This window comes from Pundamilia nyererei, unplaced genomic scaffold (assembly GCF_000239375.1).
Source record: "Pundamilia nyererei isolate P.nyererei 1_Seehausen unplaced genomic scaffold, PunNye1.0 scaffold00250, whole genome shotgun sequence".
NCBI lineage: Eukaryota > Metazoa > Chordata > Actinopteri > Cichliformes > Cichlidae > Pundamilia > Pundamilia nyererei.
This window is the reverse complement of record NW_005187651.1, coordinates 507987-528414: the sequence shown is the minus strand read 5'-3', so window position 1 is coordinate 528414 and position 20428 is coordinate 507987. Positions and strand designations below refer to the sequence as shown.

At 41.1% G+C, this 20428-nt stretch overlaps 1 protein-coding gene across 1 annotated transcript in view; it reads left to right on the top strand.

Annotated features, from left to right (window-relative positions):
- LOC102205586 (slit homolog 1 protein-like) overlaps positions 1–20428 on the top strand; it is a 73434-nt gene that overhangs the window by 30361 nt on the left and 22645 nt on the right. The window contains exons 5-23 of the mRNA XM_005749596.1: positions 7504–7575; positions 7741–7812; positions 8077–8148; positions 8287–8450; positions 8539–8686; positions 9268–9339; positions 11643–11714; positions 12489–12560; positions 14133–14276; positions 14369–14532; positions 14841–14864; positions 14989–15133; positions 16174–16248; positions 16584–16727; positions 17333–17476; positions 17566–17732; positions 17903–18041; positions 19085–19153; positions 20008–20079. Of these exons, the coding sequence (XP_005749653.1) occupies positions 7504–7575; positions 7741–7812; positions 8077–8148; positions 8287–8450; positions 8539–8686; positions 9268–9339; positions 11643–11714; positions 12489–12560; positions 14133–14276; positions 14369–14532; positions 14841–14864; positions 14989–15133; positions 16174–16248; positions 16584–16727; positions 17333–17476; positions 17566–17732; positions 17903–18041; positions 19085–19153; positions 20008–20079 (2031 nt within the window). The remainder of the gene's footprint in view (positions 1–7503; positions 7576–7740; positions 7813–8076; positions 8149–8286; positions 8451–8538; positions 8687–9267; positions 9340–11642; positions 11715–12488; positions 12561–14132; positions 14277–14368; positions 14533–14840; positions 14865–14988; positions 15134–16173; positions 16249–16583; positions 16728–17332; positions 17477–17565; positions 17733–17902; positions 18042–19084; positions 19154–20007; positions 20080–20428) is intronic.

Below are 20428 nucleotides of genomic sequence, written 5' to 3'. Positions count from 1 at the left end.
GGCACTACAACATGTAAAAAAATAATATAAGTTCTGGCGGACTTGGTTCTATAGTAGGTCTTAAAGGGTTAAATAAATATCGTCAAATAATCGAGATCTCAATTTCAGTGAAAATAATCGTGATGATCATTTTTGCCATAATCGAGCAGCCCTAGTGCAGAGCAGCTACCTGAGCACCACTCCCACAGACGTCGATTATCTTGTCAATATTTTTACTTCTTTAATGCGTACAAGTCTATATACAGGGCTGCACAAAAGCGGTCCGCTGGTGCGCATGCACTGTCAAAATAAAAAACGCACACCAAAAAAGAAGTTGCAACGCGCGTATGTGTACGTAAGATTTTCTGGAGGAGGACAGACATTTGTTTAGAAATCTTAAAGATGTCGAAGAAGCAAGCTCCTTTAAGCAATTACTTTGGTTTTCCTCCACCTCCAAAGAAATGTCAGAAGGAGTCCGAACCACAAAAGAAGCGCGTATTCTCGTAAAAGTGATTGCAGGAGGTGAGCTGGCTTCAAACAAATGATAAACGCACAAAGATGTGGTGCAGAATGTGCTGTGAAAATCCCTCAAGAAAATCTTATGTACGCAAACGTGCGTTGCAACTTCTTATCTGGTGCGTCTTTTATTTTGACAGCGCATCCACACCTGCGGAACACTTATGTGCACCCCTGTCTATATACTGTAGCTCCTTTGAAAAAGGAAAACCTTGAATCAGAAGTACTTCACTCCCTGGTGTAACTCTCAAATGTGCACCTTAAAGCAGATAACTCGTTAACTGGAGAGGAAATGGCATCTCACAAATTTAGAAGATCATCATTTAGCCTGTTTTCTTTGTATTATTGTAGGGTCTTAACCTTACAATATAAAGTGCATTAAGACGACTGTTGTTGTGATTTGGTGCTGTATAAATAAAGCTGAACTAATTGAATACCAGCTAAACTAACATATGACTAAGGTGCAAAAAAGAAAACTGCTCACTTAAACACCTAATTTGTAATTGTGTCACTTCATAGTGGTGGCTTGGTGTTTCATATTGGTTTGCATTAGGTGGCAATAAAGTGACTTAAAGTGTATGAAGAAAATAAACAGCAGTCCATGCAAAAGTTGACCAAAGGCAACTTTTGGTCCAGAGTCCTCATTTTAACAACCCTGAACTTCAGCTGAACAATGTGACTTCAGAGGGGCACCAGTTTGTCCACTGGCTTATTAAAGCCACAATGTGCTAACAGAGCAGGCATCGCCATCAAGTGCAAACATTAAACTCGCTAAAAAAAAATGCATGACGGCATCCTGTAAGGGTTTTGTTAGTCTAACTTCTCAACCCCAAACACAATTAAAAAAAACTGCATCTCTGGAGAAAAGCCATGTTTACTCATTAAACAGAAGTCAGACTCTCAGCCGGTTCAGAAGCAGCAGACCAACCACCTGCCAACAGCAGGCCACACTGGCAAATATCAAAGACCTCCATAAGCTTATAAATCTGATTAGATACTAAATCATTACAAAGATCTCCACCAATATTTTCCATTAATCAGTTTAATGAATGAATAGATGTAAATGTTGTTGCACTAAATACTATTGCTACTATATATTACACGTATGTTAGCAATGTGTATGCACTCGGCATATTTGCAACTTTACCTCTTAATGCTGCTGTGGTTAATAAATGCTTCCACTCTGAAATAACACCACCTACAGTTAACTGGGGAACCAGGAGGGAAGAAACTTTACAAACTGACTTGTTACAGTGGTTTAGTAACCAATACTCAAAAAATCTTGTCTTGTACAGTTGTTCTATTTATTTTGATTTCTTCTTCTTCTTCTTCTCGGATAAATTTCTCTTTGTCTCTTATCCTTCATCTTCCTTTGCAAATCCCTTGGGATGGATATGTATCACAATTAAGAGAGTTTATTCACAGGGTATGTCTGTGGGTGGTTGGGTGTGGAGGAATATGTCAAAACATGCGTGTGATCTTTGGATCAGCTTCCACTGGTGTGACATTTTCAGACATGTTGGTTCATTCTTCAGTGTTAGCTTGTGTGCATGTGTGGTTGAATGTGCATTTAACACAGAGTGGGAGATTCCCAGTGTTATTTAATGTGTGTAGGTATGCAGGTCATTTTAGGGTTATCTATTCCATATCCGTTCTTCTGGTTGACCACATTAGCCTGTAATACATCTGGTTGAACTTTCTTTTCTATTCTTAATCCACTGGTTCTCCTCTTCAACGTCATTCCTTTTTCGTGAATTGTCTTTCTTCCAGTAAACACTTCTCTTAACTTATTTATTAAGTTACTTATTGAGGTTGTTTGTCCTATGTGTGTCTGTGTGTGTCAGGTTGAGGAGTGGACCAGACTACAGAAATAAAATATTAACCATGTTGATGCTCTGACTCTGTCTGCTGACCTGTCTGGACAGAGTTTAACAAAACAAAGAAAAAAAACGAAAAAGGTGTGCATGAGTCAAAAAAGCAGTTACTCGTTACAGATAACAGGCTGTCTTCAGAGTTTGTTAACTCTGTGATTTTAGATGGGATTGCCTGATATTTCTGTCATACAGTGAAAACATTCAGACCAAAGTTAATAGAGCTATATTAGTACGTTATGAAGTTTTGTTTTTCAGGGGAAGTTAAATGTTGGACTCTTTCTGCATTTACAGTTTCACTCATATATCATACTAGTGTTCCAGTTAGCAAGATTAACTCGCTGCTAGGGACAGTGGCACAAATCCAACTTTTTCTAGTGAACAGATACCCAGGATTTGACTTTCTTCTGATATTGCATGCTGATCTGATGGCGCTGTTAGATTAATAAGCTGTTGTCTTCACTTTGAGCTAAAGATGAATCATTCTTTTACATGTGAGGTTCTGGTTTCAAGCCGGTTGGTGCTTTCTGTGTGGAATTTGCAGTTCTCCTTGTACCTTTATGGTTTTCCTTTGGCCACTCCGGGGGATCGTGGCTCAAGAGTTGGGAGGTCGCCTTGTAATCGGAAGGTTGCCGGTTCGAGCCCTGGCTTGGACAGTCTCGGTCGTTGTGTCCTTGGGCAAGACACTTCACCCATTGCCTACTGGTGGTGGTCAGAGGGCCCGGTGGCGCCAGTGTCCGGCAGCCTCACCTCTGTCAGTGCGCCCCAGGGTGCCATCACCAGTGTGTGAATGGGTGGATGACTGGTTCTGTAAAGCGCTTTGGGGTCCTTAGGGACTAGTAAAGCACTATACAAATGCAGGCAATTTTACCATTTACTCCCACTTCCTCCCACAGTCCAGGTTATCTTTGGATTCTAAATTCTCTGTAATTGTGAATGTGAGGATTAATGACTGTCTGTTAGCCATGTAATGGACCAGCAACAAGTCCAGGATGTAACCTACTCTTGCCTACTGACAGCTGGGGTGCGCTCCAGCTTTCCTGCAAGTGGCTGGATAGAAATAAATGTATTAAACTGGTGTTTATGAATCACTTCAACACAGTTTGTGGTTTTGTCACAAACTGCTGCAAACCAAGAAAACTGCAAAAGTCTTAAGCCACCCCCCATCCCCCATCCCCCCCCCCTTTTTAAATTAATTATTTTGTGCTTCGTATTGTAGTCAAAAACTGCTGGATAGTTTTGCTGTACTCTGAGTGTTTCTTCTACATACTGCTTGCTGACACAGTTACAGCCTGTCTTGCTTGGACCCAAGCACAAAACTGAAATCATAGCACCCTTGGAAGGACTAGAAAAGCATAGTTATTGATTCATTTAACATATAGCTGGATGGTTTTGATGACTTGTACTATCAAACTGCAACAGGGACACTTGGAGCTGTCACTGGATAATTCTTTCTTTTGCTGCATGAAGTCTTTCGGGAAATCATTGCTTTAAAGCAGGGGTCTCGAACTCCAGGCCTTAAGAGCCGGTGTCCTGCAGGTTTTAGATGTGTCCTTGATCCAAAACAGCTGATTTAAATGGCTAAATTACCTCCTCAACATGTCTTGAAGTTCTCCAGAGGCCTGGTAATGAACTAATTATTTGAATCAGGTGTGTTGACCCACTGTGAGATCTAAAATCTGCAGGACACCGGCCCTCGAGGCCTGGAGTTTGAGACCCCTGCTTTAAAGCATATAACAGCAAAATAAAAAGACCAAGAAACATGAAAGTAAGTGTACATCCTATACAGATGTATAAAAGGAAATACCTCCATTGATGGAATGACTCTATGACGAATAAGAAGGTAGCAATAAGCGAGACTTAAACTAACCCATGTTTGAAGGAGACAGATAGACAGAGAGGTGATGTGTTGTCAACGAGCAGGAAACGAGTGGGAAAGTTTACCTTTCTCACCCTCCACTGTGAGCAGGAAGGGAGGGATGGAGGGATGAGGAGGATATTGAAACGACAGGAGACAGCGGAGAACAATAAGAGGATGAGGAGGAGCGAGGAGAGACAGATCCAGAGACACAACGGATGAAAGAAAGGATCAGAAAATGAATAGAGGAGGTAGCAGGAGACGGAGAGCAAATATTAAGAGACTGCCTACTGTCCACACACACACACACACACGCACACACACACGCTCACACATCCAGCTGTGACCAGTCTGTGTTTCCCTCCAGTAAACATCATATTCAGCCTCTTTGTGTCCTGGCAACAGAATCTCGATGACCTGATGAGGAAGCATCTGTGTTATTGAGTGTGAGCACCAGCGTGTGTGAGCCACAACACGAGGGTGCTTTCTGTGATCACTTTCCATATGTTTGAGTTTGTATCATGTATTTAGAAAAGCATTTTATTTTTCATTTATTTTTCTTTGTTCCACTGCTTTCCAAGTCCAGTTGGAGGCATGCATGTCATACTTGTGCAGTTGATGGCATCTTCTTTTCAAAAAGTCTTTTCTTAAAAAATATTTACCTCCATTAATTATTGCAGATGTTCTTTATAAGTTGAACTCCATCCGTTTGAATCAATTCAATCTGGAAACTCTTCAAAAACAAGCTGAAAGTCTTAAAATATTGTTTTTTCTGCAGCTTGTATTAAAGAGTGGATATAAAGATCACTGGATATGAACAGACGACAGAGAGGAATAATGGGTCTGTGTGGCATGTTGGCCTTGAGCACTTTCTGAAATGAAGCAGAAAAACTGTATGAACAACTGGACTTCATCTTTCCCCTCCTCTGTCTCTCTCTGTCTACATCATAACAGTCCATTGTTATTGGTGCTCTCTCTCTCTGCCTCTGACTTATATGACTCACATGTCTATCTTTTTTTTCTTTTAACCCATTTCTGTTTCTCTTCATATCTCCCAAACTTCCAGTTTGTCATATCACATACTGAACTACTTCAACTCGATTTAGCCTATATCGTGGCTCAAAGGTTGGGAGTTCGCCTTGTAATCGGAAGGTTGCCGGTTCGAGCCCTGGCTCCGACAGTCTCGGTTGTTGTGTCCTTGGGCAAGACACTTCACCCGTTGCCTACTGGTGGTGGTCAGAGGGCCCGGTGGTGCCAGTGTCCAGCAGCCTCGCCTCTGTCAGTGCGCCCCAGGGTGGCTGTGGCTACAATGTAGCTTGCCATCTCCAGTGTGTGAATGTGTGTGTGACTGGATATGTAAAGTGCTTTGGGGTCCTTAGGGACTAGTAAAGCGCTATATAAATACAGGCCATTTTACCATTTATAACTTCTGTTCTTGTTTCTCTCCATAATCACTCTTGTGTCCTGCACCACCCATCCCCTTTTAACATGTCCATCCATCATCCTTTTCTGCATCAGTCTGTTCATTTACTCTGTATATCCCCCATCATCTTCTTCACTGCTGGTTTCATGTGTCAGACACAGTTGAACTTTATACTTCAATAAAAAGTCTGCTTTTTCAACTGGCCTCAGGGGTGTCAGAATCAGTTTTTCACTTTTCTAATGTACTGCTCTATGTATGTCTACAAAGAGCTGGTCTAGCTAGGCCATAGCTGTGCATCAAGCTGGTTACAGTATTGTGTGGCACAGTGTTCGTGAATGCAGTAACAGAAGTTCTAAAAGTACAGTACATTAGTATAAGATTAATTTGGTTAGCTGGTTTGTCAATTACTTGACTCTCCTCCTGTGTTCAATCTGATTTAAAAGATATACTTTCTTGCTTAAAGGCACAATACTGGCTGTCTAGTTCTCAATAAGTGGGTGTTTCCTCCTCTGTCAGCCTCTGGTTTGACCCTGACATTAATGGACTGTGTCTGAGGACCTGTAGGGCAGCCAGAGATGATGTACATCCTCTTCTGTGGTTTGTCTAACACACACACGCACGCACACGCACACACACACACACGCACGCACACACACACAGAGTTTTGCTATTATTTATTGGTCTCCGTTGCTGTGGTTCACCTGTCTGTTTCTATGATGTCTAATCGTGGCATTGCATTTCTACTTCATATTTTTTTATCACCAAAGCTAGTCAGTAAGTCCCGTGACCTTGGTCTGTAAGCAGTCTGCCTGCTGCCTCTCAGACACCTTTTCTGGAGGAACTATATTAAAATAAAGAGGACTGGTGTTTCCTTAGTTTATCAAAGAGGAAAAGACCATATGTTTTATTAAATGCATGTAAACATACACTGTGTTGCCAAAAGTATTCACTCATCACACCAAATCATTGAATTCAGGTGTTCCAGTCACTTCCATGTCCACAGGTGTACAAAATCAAGCAGCCAGGCATGGAGACGCTTCTGGGTTTGCTCTCAGGAGATCAGTTAATTCCAGCGTGGTACTGTGATAGGATGCCACCTGTGAAACAAGTCCAGTTGTGGAATTTCCTTTCTAGTAAATATTCCACAGCCAAGTGTAAGTGATATTATAAAAAAGTGGAAGTGAGTGAGAACGAGAGTAAATGAGCCACAAAGTGATAGGTCATGGAAGATCAGAGAGCAGGGTCAGTGGAAGATGAGGCACATAGTTTCAAAAATTTCAGAACTCAAACAAATTCACGTTTTTGACCATTTCATGCTCCCAGCTTTGTTAGAACAGTTTGGGGATGGCCCAGTACTGTTCCAACATGCCTGGACACATGTGCACAAAGACATGGATGAGCAAGTTTGGTGTGGAAAAACTTGACTGGCCTGCGCCAACCTGACAGAACACCTTTGGAAGGAGTTAGAGTGGCGGCTGTGAGACAGGCCTTCCCGTCAATCAGTGTCTGACCTCAAATGTGGTTTTGGAAGAATGATCAAAAATTCCCATAAACAGACTCCTAAACCTTGTGGAAATCCTCCCCAGAAGCGTTAAAGCTATTCTAGCTGCAAAGGGTGGTCTGACAACATATTAAACTCTATGAATTAAGAGTGGGATGTCACTTAAGCCCATTGTATGTGAAGGCAGACAGCAAGCATCCAAAGCTCAGCTCGACTGGTTTGGTCAAATGTAATACCATGTAGAGCATCTACAAGAATTGCCATGTGCTATAGCAAACTCCTGGATGTGGAGTCAACAAGTTGTATCATTGCATCTCTTAGCAGAATGAATTTCCCTCTTTTCTTTGTTTTTCAGAGATCTAAGTGAAAATGCCATCCAAGCCATTCCGAGGAGAGCTTTCAGAGGCGCAACAGACCTTAAAAACCTGTAAGTGAAGATAAAGTGTTAAAGGAATGGGTGCAGTGGAGATAACGGTGCAATTTGCTACTGTCAAGAAATATCACGTCCGTAATCAGAAGACTGAGTGGTTGGCTGGACCGAGCCATTAACTAAATCTACATCATATTGGCTTTGTGTTCTTTTTATTATCAGTCAGCTGGATAAAAACCATATCAGCTGTATTGAAGAGGGGGCATTCAGAGCTTTGCGATCTCTAGAAGTCCTGTGAGTAATCTAAGAAAAAAAATTTCTTTGATGCTCTTCTCAAAACAATTTAATCTCTCATTAAAAAAACTTTGTTTTCTTCTGCTCTCTTCATCTTTTCTACTGCCATCATTTTTCCACTGGCTTCCGTGCCTATCAACTCTCTCTTGCTTTTTATTGTTCCATCTCTTTGTTCTCACACCCTTCCTTTCTGTCCTTGCTGTTATATTTAGTGTTGCCTCTTCTTCTCATCATTGCTAATTTCTCTCCTATTTTTTCTTCTAGCACACTGAACAACAACAACATCAGCAGCATTCCAGTCTCCAGTTTCAATCACATGCCAAAGCTCCGCACCTTGTAAGTGCCTCACCTTTTTCAACTTTTTTACCCAGAATGCCCCATTGTTAAGTCTGATTTCATCTCTGTCTGTGTATCTGTCACCTTATGTGTTACCCACCCCTCCACTACTTCTCAAATGTATTTTCCTTCCCTCAGCCGTCTCCACTCTAACTCTCTGCGCTGCGACTGTCACCTGGCTTGGTTGTCTCCATGGCTACGGCAGCGGCCAGCTTTGGGTCTCTACACTCAGTGTAGCTCTCCTCCCACACTGAGGGGCCTCAACCTGGCCGAGCTGCGTAAAAGTGACTTTGCCTGCTCAGGTACAAGAGCCCGGCGATACATGAGGCTTTGATCCAAATGTGGATGATGATGCAATGTGTGAGAAATTTTTTTCTTCCTTGTTTTTAGGTCACAGTGGCAGTGCCTTCGTTCAGCCATGTAGTTTAGCATCTGGGTCCTGTCCTCCAATGTGCTCCTGCAGCAACAACATTGTGGACTGCCGTGGGAGGGGCCTAACTGCAATCCCTGCCCACCTCCCTGAGGGTATGACTGAGATGTGAGTATCCCACAAGAATTATATATAATGATACAAGAATGACAAATTCTGTTATTTTGTAGCTTTATAGTTTGCTTTCAGAACTCAGATAAAACCTACCAGCATAAAGTGGGTTTCTTACAAGCAAAATTGTGAACCATGTAAAGCTGCTCCAGAGGGGTCCCAAAAGAAAGTGAAAGTCCCCACAGGTTTATTAGATGGAAAGAAATACTACAGTACATGTACTTACTCTATGCCATGTAAAGGAAGAAATGTTACTTATGTCATTTTGCTGCTTCATCACATTCTTTCCGGTTACTTTTAATATATCCAACATGGAAAAGTGGTTTTTTGGATGCTTAACCACACTCTCTCTCAATTCTGCTGCTCCTCTGCCAGTAGCTAGAATGCAGTAGCGTAACAAGCACAGCTGGCGATAACTTGGACAAATCTTATAGATAGATTTTACAGGCCATTACATGTACTTTACGTCTCTGCCAATACATCAAATGTTCTGATGTGCAATCCACCATTCAAGGATGTGATTGTCCTCACTGCTCATGTGCAGTGTTTCAATGTAGCCTCTCTGCTTTTCTACCCAGACGTCTGGAGCAAAATGGCATCAAGTCGGTTCCCCCAGGCGCCTTCACATCCTACAAGAAGCTCAGGCGAATGTGAGTGCTCCTACAAAGCTTTATATCGTCATACTTGCAGTTAAACACTTCCAAGTGTCAGTTCAAATTGAAATAACACTAGCAATGCTTTCTATTGAAATTTAAATGTTTATTACAACAAATCAATAAAGGACTAAGATCACGGAGGGGATCAATAAGGGATCAATCAAAAGAAGCCTTTTCTATATATTTAAAATCTGTCCTGGGATGCCGACTGCCATCGAAAAGGTGATAAATGGATGGAAATTCATTGAAGAAACACACTGTCGACTATGTACTTTTTGCTGTGTTCTTGGTGTTGAGGACTTTAATATGAGGCAAATCAAACCAGCTCTACTGGCCTCATACTGGTTTTATTGTGGTAAAATGTCAATAATGGACTGGTTCTGGTAATAAGGTTAAATACGCTCACTGGGCACTGAGAGCACTTTTTAAAATACAAATCACATTCACCCACTCACACAGGCATTTAGTGTTTTGGTTTGTTGCCTTGATTTTTCTAACACATGTACACACTACCAGTCAAAAGTTTTAGAACACCCCGATTTTTCCTGTTTTTCATTGAAAATTATACAGTTTAATGTCTCATTGCACTCTGAAATGAAAGAAAAGTACAAATAAGCAAAGTTAAAAAAGAACAGCTTCCATTTATGTTCCTTTTATGCTTGTTAACTCCTGTTCTGTATGGACAGCTAGATGCTGAAGTATGATAACTGTAACACTTGCAGTCATTCCAGTGTTGTCCCAAAAAAAATACAAATTAAAAACACCGGCCCACTTTAACCCCTGACTATGGCACACGGTGTTGCCTCTTTGATGTTTTTTTACGCCACTTTCCCTGGTGATTAATACACAAACGAGACTGAGATTCTGTGTTACTGTTTAGGCTCAAACAGGTTTGATGTTTTAAGACTCGCAGTGACATGAAGTAATGACTCCCCTCAAATATGTCAAAGTAATGAGTCTGTTTTCAAAATGTAAGGAGTAGAAAGTACAGATACCTGAAAATTTGACTTACAGTACAGTAATAAAGTATTTGTACTTTGTTACTTCCCACTGCTGATCAGCCATTGGCCCCCTCCTAAACCATACCTGCACACACATGACCCATTTTAGTCCACTTCATTTAACTTTTTTTTTGCTCCACCTTTCTTTGTGCAGAGTACTTTTAAAGTCAGCTATGCCAACTGCAGCAGGCTACAGAATTCCTGCCCCTGAGCTCCAAATCAGCCAAAGCCATTAAATTTTTTCTGCCTCCAGAGGGACAATGCTTCAGGGAAAATTTTAATGTTCTAGAGTCTGATTTGCCAAGTGGATCTCTCTTTTCTTCTGTCTCCACTGCTCACTGAGCTGTGGTTTTCCTGCTCAACAGAACATACAGCCCCAGTGGAGTTTCAGCATCGAGGAGCATTTGATTTATATCAGCCTGCAAAGACACAGAGTCCTCATTAGAGGCTTTTTAGGGCCCTTACATGATAAATCAAGTGCATATCCATGTGATGTGATGTATATGTTTAAAAAATGCTAATCTGACCACAATAATAATGTTCCTGGCTTCTTGACCTTCTATCCTGTTTCACATTTCTTTCTTTCTTCTGTCTTTGCGGTTTTTGTTACTTCCACTGTTGCTGTTTTTCTCTTCTTCCTCTTCTTCCTTTGCCCATTTCCCTCCTCAGGCATTCTGTCTCTCTCCATCTTTTTCTCTCTGTGGTTTTCCTTTTCCTCTTAATCTTATCCTCTTTCCCCTCCTTTGCCCTCTTCCATCATCACTGCGAGACCATCCCGAGCACCAGGAGGGAGGGAGGGGGGTTTGATTACATTACCAGGCTGGTTTAAGTGGTTTGTCTGAAAATTTATCATGACAACTGAACGACTGACGTGTGGCAGCAGAACAAGGATTTTATAATCTAACATATTATGGTTTGGCATGCCAGACCGAATCAAAGATATAAAAACTTCAACTTGGCCAGAAAAATAGCTCCTCTGTTCTGACATGAAAAAAGTGAAGCTCTTAGCCAGTCAATTCAGAAAGTGAGGTTTCTTATTTTTATAGGGGATTTTTATATAACCTGCTTTCATTTCGAGATCAGAAAAGAGAACTGTTAAAGTGCTGCATCACTTTTTTGCCTTTAATCCTTTAAAAAATAACACAAATTATTTGCTATGTACATATGATGCTTTTGGCTAAATGCGTTTACAACAAAACAAAATCTGTATACATGAGTTTTTTCATTTTCTCCCCAAAATAAATCTAATCACTAAGTATTTAAAAGTGTTGGGCATTCATTGTCTTTCATTCCCAGTGACCTGAGCAACAACCAGATATCTGAGATAGCTCCTGATGCTTTCCAAGGCCTCCGAGCTCTCAATTCACTGTGAGTAAGCACTCTGCATCTGATTGTGTAAACTGTTGGGTGTGTTGAGAGTGTCTTTACCAACACGTGTTTACATGTGTCTGTCCACTTTATTGGCTATATCTCCATATGTGCCCACTGCGTCCATGTGTTTAAGCATCTGTTGGTATGAATAATTTAAAAGTGGTGCCTGTTCACTGTACAGAGAATTCTCAGGAAACATCAGGACATGCAAACAATCACAGCAGGCGGTCAGCCAGCATTATTGCTGAGTGTGTGTATGTGTGAATACGTTTGCGTGCATATACTATACACGACAGCAGTGTGATGTAAATGTCTTCTCTTCTGTTTATGGACTGTGAACGTGTGCTTGTGTGGACTGAATAAGACTTACTTTTGTTTTGGTGATGCAAATTTTGGGGCGATTGTGGCTCAAGAGTTGGCAGTTCGTCTTGTAACCGGAAGGTTGCCGGTTCGAGTCTCGGTCGTTGTGTCCTTGGGCAAGACACTTCACCTGCCGCCTACTGGTGACGGCCAGAGGGGCCGATGGCAGCCTCGCCTCTGTCAGTCTGCCCCAGGGCAGCTGTGGCTGCAACTGTAGCTTGCCTCTACCAGTGTGTGAATGTGAGAGTGAATGAATAGTGGAATTGTAAAGTTCTTTGAGGGCCCTTAAAAGCACTATATAAATGCAATCAATTATTATTATAAAATTTTGCGTCTTAGTAACTGTTCACAGACTGATGAAGCACTTTTGATTGCAGAACACAGTTAAAGACTTTTTTTGTTTGTGTGCAGAGTTCTGTATGGCAATAAGATCACTGAGCTGCCAAGCGGAGTGTTCGATGGTCTGGGGTCTCTGGAGTTGCTGTAAGTCCAAACCACAACATGCATATATTTGTCTGAACTGACTGTGTTTTAAACAAGGTGGCAAATATTTTAGAAGGAGCTGCATGGAAACTAATGCGGAAACTAGTTTTTGCCAAGTTAATTATGTAAATCTGCTTCTCATAACTGACTTGAATACCCCCTTTGGTAAAACACTGCTGTACCTATGATGAAGTAGGTAAGGTACCACGAATGAGGTAATTAAGTGAATCATTTGATAATAGTCGAGAGGTGGAGCTCAGTATGATGACTGAATAATCTGGCAGTTGTCGTCTTTCCTGAACATTATTTCATTTTTTTTAAATTTAGTAAGTATTTGAAGATTCCTTGTGGTAATGTTTAACTCTAAACCGCTGGAACCAGTGACAAAAAGGAAATGGAGAGGAATCTGAAAGTTAGGGACAGACTAATCCTCATCCTGGAGACATATGAATAGACTTCAATGTAGGTTTTTGGAAAAATAGCAGTTAGTCATTTTGTAACTGTACAAGTGTGCATTTTTATCCATGACACTCACAAGAACAACAAAGAAGTTTTAAGGAGTTTTACCTGTGGTTGTACTATTGGTTGTTTTACGCACACATCCTTTATACATCAGGCTCCTGGTGTAATTTAAAATACCTCCCTCCTTGTTTGGTTTCTTATTTTGGAAAAATCGGGGCTCCAATTCTGGGCATAAAACACAAAATAGCATTGCAGCAGTTTTGTTTTTAAAATAAGAGACGTTTGCAAGTATTCAGATGCTGGTGATGAATCAGCTCATCATAATTATGTACACTACTATAGAAAAGTCTTGTTAAGCCACTAAGCCCCAAACTCACCTATGAGTCATAGAAGCATAAACAGGTACCTAATTCCAGGGATGAACCAGTGTTGCATCTACACATACCACAACTTAGAAAGTAACCTGTTTTAAAATTGTATCTTTAGACACTTTGTTACTAAAGTGTAAATTGATGGATTTATTTATAGGGCTTTTGTACCCAGGCACTCAAAACACCTTATACAACTCCATCACCTGTTCACACACATTCAACAATCACTTTCTTTTCTAGCTCTAAGTGCTATCTAACATTCACACTCCATCGAGCTAATCAGGAACACCTGGGGGTTGTCTATCTTGCCCAAGGATACTTTGGCAAGCAAACTGGAGCAGCAACTTTTCAATTTTTAGTCGACCTGCTCTATCTCCTGAGCCTCAGCCAACCACAAGCAGCCTGTTACAGGCATCTTTTGCAGGCCTAACAAGGTGATTCCTAGATAGCTATTAGGTGTTAACTTGGCAGATATTAACATAATGTGCAGCTTGTTGTTTGAAACCTTGAAGAAACTGAACAAGTGGAGGACAAAAGAAGAAGTGGTTGGCCTGAAAAACTATCTCCAGCAAATGAAGAGTTTGTGAAAATCATGTCCTAATAGTAAAAAGAAAAAAGGCTCACTATCAGGCAAAACATAGAAAAAGGGTGGCTCAAGACTTGCACAGAACTGCATGTTAGATGATTTATTCAGAGTATTTTGTTATGATAATTAAGTGTGTCTACTGTATTGCTTAAGGTTGCTGAATGCAAATAAAATCCACTGCATCCGAGCCAACGTGTTCAAAGATCTGGAGAACCTGGCTCTTCTGTCGCTGTATGACAACAAGATCCAGAGTTTGGCCAAAGGCACCTTCAGCTCGCTGCGCAGCATCCAGACACTGTGAGAAAATACATGCGTGCTATTTCAAGTTCTGTTACACTCTATTCAGTCTGATCTGACTGATGTTGTTCCCTTTTGTAATTTCTCACCAGACACTTGGCCCAGAATCCCTTTGTGTGTGACTGTAATGTGAAGTGGCTGGCCGACTTCCTGCGTTCAAACCCCATAGAGACCAGCGGTGCACGCTGTGCCAGTCCTCGCCGCCTTGCCAACAAACGCATCGCACAGATCAAGAGCAACAAGTTCAGATGCTCTGGTCAGTCAGTGCCCTCTGTGTGTGTGCGTGCGTGTGTGGGTGTGTGTGTGACTGGATGACAAAGATGGAACTGAGACGAGGAGTGAAAAGTCTGGATATACTTGCTGCATCTGATAGTTTAAGACTGCCAGGCCTGGAAAGCTAAGCGCAGCTTTGCATTGTTTCAGTCCTCCTTTCTGCTGTAAGTGTCCTGCTGCCACCTACAGCCAAGTCAATTATGTGACGTGTGTATGTGTGTGTATGTGTGTGTGTGGTTATTGCTCCGTTGAAGCATTCACACAGTTTTGTTTGCTTACTTTTCATGACAGCCAAGGAGCAGTACCACATCCCAGGTGATTTTGTGTTTGCATATTCATATATATTCTGTGTATGTGTGTAGTTAGATACATCAGTCTCTGATTGCCTCTATGTATCAGTAAGAACTTATCTGTCTATCCTCTCCACATTTGGGTCCAGGCACTGAAGACAGACGTCTAAACTACGAGTGTAACAGTAAGCCAGTGTGTCCCGCTAAATGTCGCTGTGAAGCCAATGTGGTCGACTGCTCCAACCTCCGCCTCACTAAGTTCCCGGAGCACCTGCCGTCCTCCACTGAAGAGCTGTGAGATCCATGCCCACAAACACACAACCCACGTTAATAATATTCCATGCAGTCCTGGATTGTATATGCTAAACAGACTTTGCTGCAAATGTTCCAGTGCAAGAGGGCTTTTAGAAACAAAAGTATTATTTACCTTTGACCTTATTTTTGACCTTATTCCCTTTTACTCTTTACATCCACCAACCAAAAGAAGCACACAGCTAATTCACCTTATAGTTCACACCCTGTCATTAACGGTGTGGACGGGAGTGCCTGTTAGTGCACCAGCCTACTGCCACTGACAGGCGAATGCTTCCATCTCCACAGTAACAAGCCTATACAGTAATAGTTGGTGGGCGTGGTTATTTTTTAAATAAAATACTTGCTATGTGAACCTGCTTTTATACAACATGGTTTAATGATTTTTTTAAAATGTTTTTTAATCAGCCAGGTCATGATTTTTGAATGAATGAATATTGCTGCTGATGTTTTTTTCAAATGTCTTCTTTTGTACCATAAGGTCATCTAGTCACATTCTATTTAAAAGACGTGGATATCACTACAGACGATCTTTATAACTGGGAAACTCAAACACTCCAGATGGACAAATAGCACTTTGTTCCCAAGGAGAAAAACATGTGGTTTTTGATTTTGGGGTCAACCGTCCCTTTGAGCATTACGTTGATGATGATGATGATGATGATGAAATTTGTCTTTCTGCTGTATTAGTCAGCTGTCACATAATTTATCTGGAATAAGCTTATATTTAAAGTGCATGCATTTAAGTTTGGGATCATTTAGGATTCATTGTTCTCTATTTACCCTCATAAGTCACACCCACACAAATTCAAATACATGCTCATTCCCTGTACTGAACATAAAAACACACACACTGTGCCAAACTATGACTTGGATATCCGTGTTGACATGTGTATGTGGATTCCTGCTGCACGGATGAGCACTCAGCACGAAACATGCACACATACCAAAGTCACTCTTCCCCTTGTGATGTTGTTTTCCTCCATCCTCTTCTCTGTGATCTCTCTCTATGATTGTCGCAGGCGTCTCAACAACAATGACCTCTCCGTGCTGGAGGCCACAGGAGCCTTCAAGGGCCTGTCACAGCTTAAGAAAATGTAGGTCACCATGAAAAATGACAAATACTGTGACGAATGGCTGCTCCATCTTCAAAAGAAACTTTCAAGAGATCTTATCTTCTGGCATTTTCCAAGACCTTAGTGGGAAAAGGGGTTCAGAGAAAACTGTATGTAGTGACTTTGCATGACTGGATATTATTAGAGAAAATGCACAGCTTCATGTAGAGTGAAAACACTGGACACATTTTCAAAGTAGTAAAGGTACTAAAAGTTGTGTGAAACTTTTAAGGCTGAATGATCATGCTCAGTTGGGTTTCTGGCAAAGAGCTGTCAGGAAGCAGCTGTTATGTTGTGTGCTATCCTTCTCACTTCAGTAACCTGAGCAACAACAAGATTTCAGAGATTGAGGACGGCGCATTTGAGGGCGCTTCCTCGGTGGTGGAGCTTCACCTGACAGCCAACCACCTGGAATCTGTGAGAGGGAGCATGTTCAAAGGCATGGAGGGCATGCGCATGCTGTGAGTTTGATACATACATAGAATTAGGTCACTGTGTATACTAAGCTCTCAGCTTTATTTTTAGGGGTTCAACAGTTCAGAAAGTTGCATCACCTTTGAGAATAACAACAACTCTACTGTGCAGTCCTATTTTCAGGGACTCAAACATAGCTGGGCAATTAAAGAAAAGACTGTTTCACAGACAGGTGTAGTCTTTAGCTTTTGTTATTTCTCCGTGAATTGAGCATGAAATTCAAAGTCTGGCAATCACTGTTGCTGTGAACTCACAATCTGAGCGCAACAGTGATTTCAGTCGCAGTGAAATGGGCCATCTTCAGGCTTTAAAAACAAGCCAGAAACATCAGAGGGACAGAAGAAGTTTATGAGTGGCCAAATCAACAGCTTGGTGCACTGAAGGGGGAAAAAGTTAAGAACAGAAACATAAAAAGCAAGAAGAAGCGGCTGAGTTGATCTTAACCCAAAGGAGCTGCATTTACTTTGCTGAAGATAAAACTAAAGGATGAAAGCCAAAGCTCATTTTATTTATCTTATGAATATGAAATATCATATTTGAGGGAACTTTGCATAAAACATGTCTGTCCTAAAATGTCTCTCTCGCTGTGTAGGATGCTTAGGAATAATAAGATTAGCTGTATCCATAACGGGAGCTTCACCGGGCTGACCAACGTCAGGCTGCTCTCCCTGTATGATAACCAGCTGAGCACCATCCTCCCTGGAGCCTTCGACACACTGCCCAACCTGTCCACACTGTTAGTGACACACCCACAAATACGTGCAGACACACTCTCTGTTTGTTTCCATTTATCTTACCTACCTACCATGTCGGCTTGCCCATCAGAAACCTTCTGGCCAATCCTTTTAAATGTGACTGCCGTCTGTCCTGGTTTGGGGCGTGGCTTAGAAGTCGGCGAATCGTGACAGGGAATCCTCGCTGTCAGGGGCCCGCTTTTCTTCGAGAAATCCCACTGCAGGATGTAGCTGTGCCTGATTTCCGTTGTGAGGATGGTATGATTGGCATTTTATCTATAAGCAGAAATCTAATAAGTGTAACAAGCATCGCCTAAAAATGCATGACAGCAAAGTTATCACGCCTTGCAATTTTTTTCTGAGAAGCACTGCCATTGAAAGGTTGTTGTTTGCTAAGTCAAATTTGCCCCCCTCCCCCGTCTGTTCAGGCGCCGTGCTCGAGGACAGCAGCTGTGGTCCGGGGCCTCAGTGTCCCAGCCAGTGCACCTGTATGGACACAGTTGTGCGCTGCAGCAACAAACATCTGCAGGCTCTGCCTAGAGGACTGCCCCGCAACGTCACTGAACTGTGAGTCTGACTGCACGGCTAAGACAAAAAATGTTATTTCTTAATTTGCTTTGAACATTTAAACTGCAAAACTCACTAAAATTGGCATGCATCGCAATTCTATGTTAAATAAAATATAGAATAATTAAAAACAGCCATAGTAAATAATGCAGTCTTGCCAGCTTCTGTGTTGGCCCTAAACTGGCTCGTTCAAGTTTAAACAAAGGAAATGAGCTTCATTTTTTCAGTGCAGATAAATTGTAGACGTAATTGATTCTACTTAATAGAGTCACAGATTTATAGTGTAAAACAGGCATATACAAAACATTTATGTGAATTATCTGTGGTATCACTGTTTTTTTTGTAGTAACCCGGCTTTTTATAGCAATTGTGGTTTTCTTATTATTAAGTGTCTCCCTGAAATTAACTAAATTCATTGAGCCAGAAAAAAATCAGGAACCTTGTGACTTTGTATTTATGTCAGAATTACTCATGTATTTGCATGGATGTTATTTACCAAACAGGCTTTTTTGCAGATGTTGAAGTATGTGAGGGCTCCTAAACAAAAGTTTTATTTAGCCTTGACTTTATTTGACCTTATTCCCTTTTACTGTTTACATCTACCAACCAAAAGAAGGTTGTCAAACACAAGGCTCAGAGGCCAGAAGTGGCCCGGCAAAGACTCCAGTCCACTGGATGACATTGGAAACTGTGAAGGAGGACGTAAACTTTGGAATTTTCAAAACCTGTTTTACAGCTGTTCCTACTGATAAAAACCTCACACATGCCAATACATACTACATCAAATAATTTAAGTAATCAATAAATAAACCATTATAAAATATGTTTTCTCAGTCTAGAATAGAAATGTCTGTTTTTTACAAAGGGTTGTTAATGCATAGTTAAGCAAGCTTCTTTGGTCTGGCTCACTGAAGATCGAAGTGTGGCCTGTGAGTTTGACATCCTTAACTTAGAACCTTATCTTAGAATTTGTTTGATAATCTCTGTGCATTATTATTGTTCTGTAGAAATGCACAACAGATCTTTGTGTTTTGTCCCCTCAGGTATCTGGATGGTAACCAGTTCACCAGCGTTCCCAAAGAGTTACCTGCTTTTAAATACCTGCAGCTTGTGTAAGAAACACTTGATTGAATCCTTCATTCATCCTCACGTGCCTCCTCACACTCAGTTTACCTACAGCTACATCTGCTATCACACATGCTTACAGCCTCTCATGTTGGTAGTGAAAGCACTTTTCTTCTCTTCCACCAATGAAAACATCTACTACAGTGAAGAGGTTAATGCAGTAATATACAGTCATGCTGACGCACAAACTCTTGCTATTTTCTTCTTTGCTGTGGAACATTACATTCTAGGCGAAGCACTGAGGTTTAGATAGTGACCAGTGAACAGCCGAAGACTCGTACCTCATTTTTAAAAACAAAGGACGGTCAAAGATTCTCAACACACAGACTGAGGCACATTTTAGACCAGGTAACTAAATGATCCTGACAGTCACACACTGCTAGAAATGCAGCTGAAATCAGAAGCCAAAAAGAAGAAGCAAAAGTAACACTGATTGCAGAGCAGAACCAAATATGAATTAAATAGTTTTTACAGTTTTATGAAGAACATGTGACAGTAATATCAAAACCTTCAAAGGAAATTTGAGAATAAGGCTGCACATTTTGTATGCTTGAACACTTGTACAGTTGTTACAAAAAAAGCTGCAAACTCTGCTCAGCGTCTTCTATTTGTTTAATCATCCAGCAGGGGGCGCTGTAGACTGTGTAGTGAATTCAGTAAAACACGCACACAGCTGAGGATGATGTGATCGGTTCACTTTAATAATGAGCAGCATTTTAGTTTTGTGTGTTACTATGTTACAGTACGTGTGCTAGTGTGTTTGCGCCTGTATGTGTTGTGCAGTGGGACCTCTGCAGTACTCTGTGTGTATACTGACTGAAACTGATCTTTGCCTTTCCAGTGATCTGAGCAACAATAAAATCAACTCCCTGTCTGATGATTCCTTCTCCAACATGAGCCAGCTCACCACACTGTGAGTTCATACACACAACTGTTCTTGGTCAGTTCAGTTCAGTTCAGTTCATTTTTATTTCAAACATTTCAAACATGTGCCTTCACAATCATTACAAAATATCATTCCATTATTTGTTTGAAAAGGAGTAGGCTGAAGTATTTACTTATTTGTCCCTACCCCCTCAAGTTTTACCTCTCATTCATTTAATTTTTTTTTGTCTTAAATTAAACAAACAAACAACATATGAAACATATGAAGTAAAACAAAACATAACATACATAAATCAAAAACAAGAAATTAGCAAGCCCCACCACAGTATAGTTTCTTTCATATGAAAAATACAGAATGTGTATATTTGCAGATACAC